At 39.8% G+C, this 12,967-nt stretch overlaps 1 protein-coding gene across 1 annotated transcript in view; it reads left to right on the top strand.

Annotated features, from left to right (window-relative positions):
- The window catches only part of zgc:172323 (uncharacterized protein LOC564165 homolog), a 37,614-nt gene extending 34,072 nt beyond the window's left edge, over positions 1-3,542 (top strand). The window contains exon 11 of the mRNA XM_052024892.1: positions 3,449-3,542. Within this exon, the coding sequence (XP_051880852.1) occupies positions 3,449-3,542 (94 nt within the window). The remainder of the gene's footprint in view (positions 1-3,448) is intronic.
- Positions 3,543-12,967: the final 9,425 nt, after the last annotated feature.

Raw genomic sequence — 12,967 nt, 5'->3', positions numbered from 1 at the left:
GATGACTTAAGATATACTGAAAATTCAGGGAAAAGATTTGACCGAGTAGTTAATTACATACAAGCATTATAAGTTGTGCAGCCTATTGCTTTTGTTGATGCTTTAAAAGTTATTGAAATGAATGCAGTAAAGAAAATAGGAGGATTGATTTGTATTTGCTAGTTAGAACACAGAACAGTACAGCACAGGAACAGGCCCTATGGCCCACAATATCTGTGTGGACCACGACGCCAATTTAAACTAATCTCATTTGCCTGCACATAGCCTGTATCCCTTTATTCCCTGCCTGTTCACATGCCTATCTAAGTGCCTCATAAATGTTGCTTTTGCATCTGCTTCTACCACCTCCCCTGCCAACACATTCCAGGTACCTACCACTCTCCTTGTAAAATAATTACCTCATAAATCTCCTTCCAACTTTTCTCCTCTCACCTTAAACCAATGCCCTCTAGTATCTGACATTTCCGCCCTGGGTAAAAGACTCTGACTATCTACCTTTCTATGCCTCTCATTATAAGACGTAAGAAATCTCCCAGAAGTAAGGATGGACAAAAGGCAGAGGGTGACAGAGGAACTGAAGTGGATTGACATTAGGAAAGAAATGGTGATGGGTAGACTAATGGGGCTGAAGACTGACAAATCCCCAGGTCCAGATGGTCTGCATCCCAGCGTAATAAAGGAGGTGGCTCTAGAAATTGTGGATGCATTGGTGATCATTTTCCGATGTTCCTTAGATTCGGGGACAGTTCCTGAGGATTGGAGAATGGCTAATGTTATCCCACTTTTTAAGAAAGGAGGGAGGGAGAAAATGGGGAACTATCGTCCAGTTAGCCTAACATCTGTGGTGGGGAAGATGCTAGAGTCCATTATTAAGGATGAAATAGCGGCATATTTGGATAGCAATGATAGGATTGGGTCGAGTCAACATGGATTTACCAAGGGCAAATCATGCTTGACTAATCTACTGGAGTTTTTTGAGGATGTAACCAGGAAAATAGACAAGGGAAATTCAGTGGATGTTGTATACCTTGACTTTCAGAAGGCATTTGATAAAGTGCCACACAGGAGATTGGTGGGTAAAATTAGGGCTCATGGAATTGGGGGGGGCGGGTATTAACATGGATAGAAAACTGGTTGGCAGATAGGAAACAAAGGGTAGGGGTGAATGGATGTTTCTCAGAATGGCAGGCCGTGACTAGTGGGGTGCCACAGGGCTCGGTGCTGGGACCGCAGCTGTTTACGATCTATGTTGATGATTTAGATGAAGGCATTGTGAGTAACATTAGCAAGTTTGCTGATGATACAAAGTTGGGTGGCAGTGCGACATGTGTAGAGGAAGTTAGGAGAATTTAAGGTGATTTGGATAGGTTGGGTAAGTGGGCAGATACTTGGCAGATGAAGTTTAATGTGGATAAGTGTGAGGTTATCCACTTTGGGAGCAGGAACAGGAAGGTGGATTATTATCTGAATGGTGCGGAGTTAGGTAAGGGGGAAATACAAAGGGATCTAGGAGTCCTTGTTCATCAGTCACTGAAAGTGAATGAGCAAGTGCAGCAGGCAGTGATGAAGGCTAATGGAATATTGGCCTGTATTACAAGGGGAATTGAGTATAAAAGCAAAGAGATTCTTTTGCATTTGTACAGGGCCCTGGTGAGACCACTCCTGGAGTATTGTGTACAGTTTTGGTCTCCAGGGTTAAGGAAGGATATCCTGGCTATAGAGGGCATGCAGCGTAGGTTTACGAGGTTAATTCTGGGGATGTGAGGACTGTCTTATGCTGAGAGGTTGGAGGCACTGGGATTGTACACGCTGGAATTGAGAAGATTGAGAGGGGATCTGATTGAAACATACAGGATTATTAAGGGATTGGACAAGATAGAGACAGGAAATATATTCCAGATGTTGGGGAAGTCCAGGACCAGGGGGCATGATTTAAGAATAAGGGCTAGGCCATTTAGGACAGAGGTGAGGAAAAACTTCTTCTCCCAGTGGGTTGTGAATTTGTGGAATGCACTGCCTCAGAGGGCAGTGGAGGCCAATTCTCTGGGCACTTTCAAGAAGGAGCTAGATAGGTTTCTTATAGATAGGGGAATCAAAGGATATGGGGACAAGGCAGGAACAGGATATTGATTGTTGAGGATCAGCCATGATCTCAAAATGGCGGTGCAGACTCAAAGGGCCGAATGGTCTACTTCTGCTCCTATTGTCTATTGTCTATTGTCTATTTTATATACTTCAATCAGGTCTCCCCTCAGCCTCTGACCCTCTAGAGAAAACAATCCAAGTCTGTCCAACCTCTCCTTATAGCTAATGCACTTCAATCCAGGCAACATCCTGATGAATGTTTTTTTGCACCCTCTCCAAAACCTCCACATCCTTCCTGCAGTGTGCTGACCAGAACTGCACACAGTACTGCAAATGTGGACTAACTAAAGTTCTATATGCAACATGACTTGTTGACTTTTATAATCGATACCACTACCAATGAAGACAAGCATGCCATGCCGTTTGCCTTCCTTATCACCCCATCTACTTGTGTTGCCACTTTCAAGGAGCTATGGACTTGCACCCCAAGATCCCTCTGCACATTAATGCTCCTAATGGTCCTGCCACTTATGGAATACCTTCCTCTTGCATTTTATCTCCCAAAATGCAATACCTCACACATGTCTGGATCAAACTCCATCTGCCATTTCTCCGCCCTAATTTCACAACTGATCTATATCCTTTGACAACCTTCCTCACTATCCACAGCGCCACCAATTGTTGTGTTGTCTGATTTCTTTACAGCAGGACAATATATACTCTACTGGTACTGGAGAAATTGGATGCAATTGCAGTTTATATTGTTCAAGTTATTTATTTTCTATGGAAGTTATAGAGGATGATTGTTATCCTCGCCTTCTGTGTAAATGGCAAGGTCACCTGTCCAAAGTCATAGGTTGGAGTCACAGGTTTATCTCTACCTACATATGTATTCATGTCCTGATACATCAAGACTTGAATATAATTTTAACCTTAATGACAATACCTGAGCAGAAAGCTACAGTCAAGCATGAGCATAAAGAAGAGGAATGGGGTCATAGAATGGACAAACAGCTAAGTTTAATTTGTACTTCATTCTTGGAGCTTGAAGTTAAGTTTCTTTATCTTTTTTCTCTTTACTGATAAAGACCAACTCCATTTCTTTCTGACATAGTGAAGAACTGTAATGGTTTAATTGATGTTAAGCTCAGTCATTGATGAACTGTATAAACAAAAATGTTTCTTTATCATACTTACTTCCACTTTGGTACTCTAGAGATGGGTTTTCCTGTTCTTGCAACTCTGCGTGCGGGTTTGCCATCTCTGCACGCACGCAGAGATGGCAAACAACAAAGGCATTACCTGGTTATTGACCCTCTTCATTGTAAGATTCCTAATGTTGTGACCTTTCTTTTCACCTTAGAACAGTTAAAACCGATGAAGACATATTGCAAAAAGACATGCAAGAGAGAACCGTTACAATCTCTGGTGCTGCAGATTACAGCGATGAAGAATAAGACCTTAGGAGCAATGGTCAAATAGATTTAAAAATGCTGCAACATTTGTTATAATGCTTTGAATTCCTTAACAAATGTGCCATTAAATTTTGAAAGTGTAGAATTTCAATGACATTGATTTGAATGCAATGACATAACTCGGTGATGTTGCTTCTTTAAATGAAATTACTGACATTAAGTCATGTGTGTGGGAATTAACATGTCTGCTATGAAAACAAGTGAGCTACTAAAACCAAATTCAGTTTCACTTTATGATAATTATTTTGAAAGCTGATATGAATATTCATTCTCAAAAATATGCACTAACTATAACAAATAAGAAGTATTTCCCTGGAGACATAATTTTTTTTTGGTTGAGCTATACCCAGCAGTTCACAATGTTTTTGGAGCTGAATTTCGTTCCTTTAAAAAATTACACACGACAACATCTTGTTGGCCCTTTAATTGTGCAACATTTGCATGATGCACCTTTCTATCTTGACAATCCTTACACACTCTGAAGAATTTCCATTCTCTTGTTCATATTTCCTTAAGCATAAAAGGAGGACATTTGGTCCACAAAGCCCATGCTGGTTCATACAACATTCTCATCAGTCCCATTTACTTCCCTATAACCTACTTTCTCTCACATCCCCTTCAACTTCCCCCAATTCTCCTGCCTCCCACCTACACTAAGAATAATTTACAGTAGCCAATTAGACTAAGAGCCAGCATGCCTTTGGGATGTGGAAGAAAAACAGAATCCCTGGGGCAAACCCATGCAGAAACAGGGGGAATATGCAAACTCCACACAGACATAACACCAGAGATCAGAGTCAAATCCAGACTGCTGGAGCTGTGAGGCAGCAGCACTAACTGCTGCACCACTGAGCCAGCTTTATGGTGACAGGCAACTTTTTATGTCCACCTGAGTGCATTGATTGGACCTCAATATGACATCTCATTTGCACTTGCACATCTTTGTATGTGTAATACTATCATAGAGTCATGAATTGCTTTCACAAAGACATGGTTAAAAATATGGATAGGACTGGCAACTCAGCCTTCCAGGTATAAAATCTTCAGTCTTGACGGAGGTGATATAAAAGAGGAGGTGCTATTGCTATACGAATAAAAGTGTCCTTTGCTGCAGTAAAGAAAGAGATATCCTGCAAAGTTCTTTAAATGAGGCCATATGGTTGGAACTTATAAACAAAAAAGGGTCAATTATTTTGCTGGGGATGTATGACAGGCCTACAAATAGTTGTCAGAACATAAAGGAGCAGAGATGCAGGCAAATCACAAGTAAATGTAAAAGTAATGAGATAATAGAAGGAAGGGATTTCAACTTCCCAGTAGTAACTGGGATCCCCTTTTAAAAGATTTGTTAAAGTGCATCCCAAAGAACCAGTATGTAGATAATCCTTCAAGAGAAGGGAAAGTACTGGACAATCTTGTGGAATGGAGCTGGACAAGTGGTTGAAGTGTTAGTGGGACAGCATTTTGGAGGTAATGACCATAACTAAAAGTTCCAAGGTGGTTATAGAAAGGGATTAGGGTGCTTCGGATATTAAGGTTCTAAATTGGGGGAATGAATAACTGGGAGCAGCTGCTTACAAGCAACCAGTGAGAATTAAGAATAACTTACTGAGAGTCCAGAGTGAAGGGTAAGGTCAACGTCCAAGGAACCTTTAGAGAAACAAAAGACTGCAGATGCTGGAATCTAGATGAAAAACACAATAATGCTGGAGGAACTCAGCAGGCCAGGCAGCATACGTGGATTTGTCCACGGATGCTGCCTGGCCTGCTGAGTTCCTCCAGTATTATTGTGTTTTTCATCAGGGACCCTTTATATCAAGGGATGTTGAGGGTTAGACAAAGAAAAAAATAGCTTATGGCAGTTTTCATGAACAGAAAACAGAAGAAGCCCTATAGAGGAAAATTAAGAACCAATCACATTGCCATAAGCAGACTGGGGAAGGCCAGCAGATTTTCTATTCTTTAGGATATTGTTGACAAGGTGGATTTTTGCATCAGTAAGGCAGTTTCAACATCACCGTTATTGATAGTAAATTTTTATTGCAGATATATTGAATCAACTGAATTTAAATCCCTCGGAGATCATGGTGAGATTTAAACTCAAGTTAGTAGCCTGTTAGTCCAGGCTAGTGCCATAACATAAACATTTTGCTACCATATTCATATAGTGATTCTGATCTCACTGTAAATAACACCAGTGTAGTAGAGAAGTGAGAAGCATTACAAACATTGCCATGTAATAAACCAGGCAGATAGTGGAGAAAATCTTTGGTGTTCTGAAAATCTACTTGAAAGATCAATGTGTGCACTGAAGTACATGCCAATACCAAAAATTATTGTGACCCACTGTGACCTATGGAGAGGACTGAGCCAAGACATCCTGGGTGAGAAGTCAAGAGCACAGAAGGTCCCTGAGTTAAGAATTGATGCACTGTCAAACGAATTATCACCCAAATACAGAGTGTAATTCTTAGCAGGTGTACAGCAATTGATTGCCTCCACCATCAGATCATAGCTTTATCATCGTCTCCCTCATAATAAGACAGGGACTTTTGAAACCCCAGACCACCAAGGACATATCCTGTGCCCTCATAAAAGGCAAGACAACATCTACTGGACAAATGAAGAAGTTTAGCTGGTTGCTACTGCACTATCAAACACATTCTTCTTAATTTTTAGTTGTGAATAGTTGCAAAATTGTAAGGTGTGATGGGAAGCTTGGTTACATGTCAGGGGTTAAACAATTAAGTAGCTAATGTGTAAAACATATATGTGCTGATGCTATGTTAACTGTGATAAAAATCTTTTATTTTGGGATTATTTGAGAAGCTGCTGCAGAATCGAGACATTGTGCAGGTTCATTAATATGGCTTTTCTATGTAGTAACCATTCATGCAATTAGTTGCCTGTTTTCTGTTTAGAAAGATTGCAAACAAAGATGAACCAGACCAAAATTTGTGGTCATTAAGTTGGCTAGACTAGGGGGTATGAACAATTGTATATGAGATCAGATGCAGAAAGTGTGGAAATAGGAACAGGGTGTGAATGCAGCACTGGATAAGAAGAAGAAAAAAATAGAAAAAGTGGGATTACAAGCGAAGCAATTGTGAATTGTCACACAGATTCCAGATAAAGGCTGCAGATCAGTAACCAAGGGGAATTTACAATAGTGGAAAAAGAATATTTTCAGAAACATCTAAGGAGATGTGGCTACTGTCAAGAGCACACTCGAAGAAGGGAGGGAAGTAGTGTCATGGAGGAGTCTGGAAGCACAGAAACCAGTGTTGAGCTTTGTTAATAATCTTGTGCCAATGTTAAAGTGTTTTCAAGGAACTTAATAAACCTTGGTTTAATATGAAAATTGTGTCTGTAAATATAAGATGAAAGTGAACAAATACCCCCCCCCCCATCTAACAGTATGTCCATTCATGATCTCAGTGTAGCATGGCAGAGAATTAAAGTTAAAAATCAAACTTTAATACAAAAAAATAACAGAATGCAAACAGGATTTAATAAACAATAAAATGGAATATATAATGGTATCAAGGCCCATATCCATAAAAATACACCAGTGACTAATAGCAGAAAATAATGAAGTTAATGATACATACAAACTTTAAAATAAGTAATACACACTCCTCCGACCTCTTAATGGTGTACTCTAAACTTTAATAAAAACATGATTAGAGACAAGCCGGACAGCACCAATGACACAGAACAGGAAAGGAACAATGTCAAGTTATTCACAAGTTTTGTTTGATAGAGAGAATTCTCTAGTTCAGTGATATGAATATTTGCTTGATTACAAATGTTCATCATCGAATTGTTATAATTTAGTATAAAAAGAAAATAATTTTTGATGAAAAATTGGTTAGCATTAGTGGTTTAAATCAAATAAAGTGCAGCTTTAAACAGCAAAGGATAATTTCCAAGAGAAATGTACAGTTTCAATGGAACTGCTTGTGTGCACAATCAACCTTCTGAGAGTAATGACTGAAAACCAAACAAAAATCAACAAACTGCATTTATGGAGCGTCTTTAATGTAACACAACATCCCAAGTCATGGCACATGGGTATTTTCATACAAAATCAGATTAACGTAAAGAACTGAAAAGAACAGCCAAGTCATATAATAAAGGTAGAAAGGAATCCATGAGAATAAGGTGAATTAAAAGAGGAGATAAACTCAGTAAATCCTCAAACCTTGACAAACTTTGTGTCCCTTGGTGTGTGAGAAGTTTTGAGATGTGGAAGGTGGGACATTGGAGGCTTCACTGACTGGCCTGGAGAGTCATGCTACTTAGGTAGTTCTATGCCGGCAGTTTTCTAACATGGCCAGAGTGAGACCGGGAAGGCCTGAAGTTACCGAACAAACTCGACTGGAATGCTGGTCCTCGGAAGCAGGCCAGAGCCCAGGCAAACGGCATCATCAAGAGCAGTGATAATATGAAACACAGCGACCTGCTATTTGACTTTGGATCTGCAGCCATTACATCCAACACATTTGCGCCCTTTGCATAGATCAGTATCTGGAAGAGACAAGAGAACCCGTCAACCCGTCCAAGCTGCGCCACTCACCCCTCCTCCCCACCTCGCCAGTGTTGGAAAGCTGCAGTCTGATCCTCTGATATTATTGACGTGAGATGCCATTCATCACTGGGAACCATCCCCAGACACTCATATGGAAAAATAACCTGCACTAGTGTACGCAAATCTCATGGACACAAGTTCTTCCAAAGCATTTTAGAGCGAATGAAATATTTTCGAAGTATTGTCGCAAAAGTAAATTGCGCAGAGCAAGCTCGCCCAAACTGCAATGACGTTCGGCCGGATAATTTGTTTATTTGAAACAATGAGAGGTGTGTTGGCTCAAATCCGAAATAATGCGTTGTAATTTGTTACATCCACCTGCGATCTCTCATCTAAACCAACAATACCACAGCGCGCTTCTGCACTGAAGCGTTCTTGTGCTCGAGTCTCAAACAACACATCTGACTCAGAGTCGAGAGAGTTGGCTACCGAACCACGGCTGACATTTAGCTGTACTACTGTATATACCTATGACGTCCTCGAATCAATCAACTCTTCAATTCGGTCGCATGCTGCTCAGGCATTCTTACACTTCTTCAAAGGACAGGTGGCCACCTCCTACCCATTCTAGTTCATGGTTGCCTTGGTTATGAGACTCAGCCAAGCATTATATGGCCAACACTAACTTCAGCGGGCTTAACTCCGCCCCATTGACTCAGAAGGTTGCCCCACTGGCTCACCTTTCATATGATAAGAAACGAAATAACTTCAAGATTTACCTAAATTTATGCCAGCATCCGACGTCCTGACGAAAGGAATGTTCGACAACAGTTTTTGCGACTGCTACTGAATTTCATCGATGGAATGCAATTGAGCCAGAACAGTTTATAAAGTCAAATCATAACACAATCGAAAGATTGCAAGATGAAATCTCACTTCATAGATTCAACTGATGTTCTTTGCCTTTTATGCTTGATCTTAATTTACCCCCTCAATTAACTTTCTATACAATTCAACATACCCGTTTGCGGCATTCTCTTTTGCGTCTCCACACGGTTAAAACGTTGACATGCAATTGACTAGTGGAGGCCAGTAATCCAAAGGGTGAGTAATTTAAACCTTGTTATGAAAATCGCGAATGCGGGCTATTCTCATCAGAGCAGGTACAGATGAACCTGTCAAATAATCTCCGGCATCCTGTGGCCCACGGCAGATTATTTAGGGAGGGACTGGGAGAGTCCCTCCCTAAATAATCTGGTCATTAAGAATTCTGGTCATTAAGAGATCTGATATTTCTACTAAAATCTTAAAGAAATTTCTGTTTAGATTATTATCTAAATCTGAGTGCATCACCTGAGCAGATTGATCAGAAAGGACACTTTATATACATTCTCTTTACTTAAGAATGACTCCCCCCAATAATAGACTAGCGAACGCATTTACAAATGCAGGACAATCGCTTCTGGTTTTACATTGCCCTGGATGAGATTCCCTCTGGAAACATATCGATTACCCAAACGTCAATATATAAAGGAAACAGACTGATTTCTGTCTGCTCCACGGATAACTTCAGATTGTCCCCATTCGCTGATTTAAGACCAGCTCTGACCCGGAGTAAAGTTCTCATTTTCAGGAAAGATTGCAATTTATCATTAATCTCGGCAAGTATTTTTTTCTGAAATAACCGTGATGTTAAAGCTGCGTTAGTCTGGTTTTCCATGGGTGGAACTAGTCAGAGGATTGATGAACATGAAGTATAAACACTGGTTCCCTCCATTCTTCCACTTTTTACTCCTAACTACATTTTCGATAAAACCATCGGTCATTAAATCCTTCCAAATGTTATTTTGCCCAATGTATATGTTAAATTGTATTTACCGTCTACATGAATAAAATACAGGCAAGGCGATAAGGGAAATAAACGCATTTAACTACGTTTCAATCTGAATGAAAAAGAAAGAACGTTGGAAAGAAATTCATCTGGATGAAGTTGGTTTGAACATGTTCTTTGGTGGATAGTGTAAGCTACTCAGAAATGATTAAAATACTATCCCAGAGACAAAAGTGACTAAACAGAACCTGCTCTGCTCACGCAACCCGGCGCATTGGCTAACAGAATATGGCTATTGAAATATACACATCTTCGTCGAGTCATTCAGCTTTTGGATCTATTCTCTTGATTCTACCCCAATGCTGTAATATAATGATGATTTAAAGATATGTCAGTGATTTATTCACTCTCGTCAAAAAGAGTGTTTCCATACACTAAGCGAAGATACATTTTTATTTGGAAAACTGTAACATGGCGATCAATAGAGCCGTGGCAACTTGAGTTACGCACAAGCAGTTCAATGAAATGCAAGTTTTATAAATTAACACAAAGTCCATGTAAACGCAAACCTGATTCGTAGATAATTCTGATGGTATTCTAACGTGCCAAACCACTTCCCATTCAGTCAGATTGTTTGGAATTCCTGATCCAAGCATAATCGTTAAACACAAAATCCTTATCCAAGCATAAAATTTCCGCAGATTATCCGATATGTTATGCTCAACGCGCTGAAAATGGTCAGTGCGTCGCCAAATTCCACCCGCAGCCAGCGAGATGTTTTTGAAGTGCAATTGCTCTCCTGTGAAATTAAGGTTTTACTTTGTTGAGCGACTCGCTGTTTGTCTTTGGAATTATATTGGCAAACAGATTATTAAATAGGCAGTGGCTTAAAGCTTTGATAACTTATTATTTTAGTCGGCATTTACTGGAATTTGTGGCCCAGTCATGCCATTTCTTGGAAAACGAATCATGACTTTATTAGGATTTAAGTTTAGTGTACAGTGAACAGCAGCAATGCACGTGGATTAATTACACATAGTTAAGTAGTAATTTCTAATAGGCATTCTAAAGTTGTCAATCGTGCCTAGTTCTATTTGCAGTATTTACCCTGCTAATTTCGACAGTTGTGTTTTAAATACTGGTAATTTATGATAACCAGCTGGTTAGTTAGTTTTAATGCACACTTCAATAACCGTAGATTTCACATCAGGTTTTACAGCTGTCACCAATGTATGAAAGTAAAAATTTATTGTTCTGCTTGTGAACCCTTACTAGAAATCGAAATCACTGTCGTGGCAAGCAAGCAAGCGCATAAGCCTGGCCTATTTCCATCTATTTCTCTTCTTCATCCGGCACCGGCCAATCCGATTGCTCGAGCGATTTTCAAGTGTTTGGATCAATAACTGACAGAACGTTATTCAGGGACGAACCGTAGGTTCCATGAAATTCACAAGCTCGATATATACTCGCATCTGGTAATATTCTATATTTAACGCAATGCTAGTGGTGTTAAAATCGGTGTGAAAGTGGAGTGTCGAACCATGTAGGTGAGAAGTTTGCTATACAGTTTGTGAACTCCTGAGATGATTAAAGAGTCTGCCAAGTAGATCACATGATTAACTATAAGCACAAACTGGATTTCATCGCATCTACACTTCATGCATCTTCATGTACTATTGTTGACACCTGACGTGTACAAGATGGTTTCAACGCAGACCTAGATTAAAAATTCTGAGTCAAACTTCACAGTTTTCCAAGTTGCTTCCTGGCTGAGCAACCAGGCCCCATTTTATGGAGCTTCATGTCATTCAAGTTGCAGGGTATAATCAGATTTGTTTATTGGTCTACAGCGTACTGACATTTAAAAGGCTGCTGCGCCTTTTGTTCGTCGTCTCAGACATGTGCTACTCAAAGCACGGTTCTGAAAGCATGTCGTTATGTTCTGAGCTGTTTTGCCAATTCCGCAAAGTTTGTAGCTGGCAGCAGCATAAAATGATACAGTTCTCGTCTCCTTTCAAAGTGGGACTATTCAGTGGTTCAGTCGAAATAAAAACATTTTAAGCCTCTCTTCTACCCATGTCAAGCAAACTTAGGAAATGGCTATGCAATTTTAAAGATAGGCTTTGTGCACGTGGAATAATTTGACAGGAGCTTAATGTTTAAGGCGAGTATGTTGAAATATTTCTCGCGTGCTGTTTTGGCGAAATAGAGCTATAATGGAACAAGAAAAAGTGATGCGTATATTTTACTGAAAAGACGATTTTAAAAAATTACCCATAGATTTGCAAAACGGCATAGGTAAGCCAACAAATAAGCCTTAGACTGCATTGTAAGACGCTATGTTATTCAGAAGGATGGCTGGAAATTGGCTGGTTACTGATCTTGTCGTGTTATACAATGAAACCTGAGAATTTCTGTCACTCTGTGCATATGGTCCCGAGTGCTTTAATCCCAATTAGGGGCGGCTGACACACGGTCCTATTCATTGGGCTCAGGCTCTGAATTCATTTGCCTAGAAATGAACTTCATAAATAGGGTCTCTCCTAAATGTGCCCAACAGCAAGGAAAATCGAATTGAGTGGAGAACCCATTCTAATGCGATCGAGTGAGAAAAGGTATGAATTTATAAGGTACACCGAAACATTGCAATTCAGCCACAAATCTCTGGTCTTTTATCTTCAACACATCAACCGAAAACGACGTAAAAGTTAGAGAGTTCTGCTTAAAAAAAGGACAGTTGACTTCTTGCATACTGAAATCGCGGCATAAAGACATCTTCAAACTTAGGTAGGGGAGGGGGGTTAAATCTTAATTTTAGACTACTTATCTTGCATGGGAAGAGAAAGTTTGCTTTAACAAACGTGAAAATTTATATTAATTAGTGTTAAATTGTAAGTAGGTCATGTGGCGGAATTCACAAATAACCGAAGTGTTGGCAAAAGCTTAATAAATGACGAGTAACCACCAAAGTCTTGGTTGTTTCTGTTTTATTGTTGGATTACTAAATTAACATTTATCTCGACAAATTTGCCTCCCATGTTTTAG

This window comes from Pristis pectinata, chromosome 10, assembly GCF_009764475.1.
Source record: "Pristis pectinata isolate sPriPec2 chromosome 10, sPriPec2.1.pri, whole genome shotgun sequence".
In the NCBI taxonomy this organism is placed as follows: Eukaryota; Metazoa; Chordata; class Chondrichthyes; order Rhinopristiformes; family Pristidae; genus Pristis; species Pristis pectinata.
The sequence above is the reverse complement of the archived record's forward strand: the minus strand, read 5'-3'. Positions and strand labels throughout refer to the sequence as shown.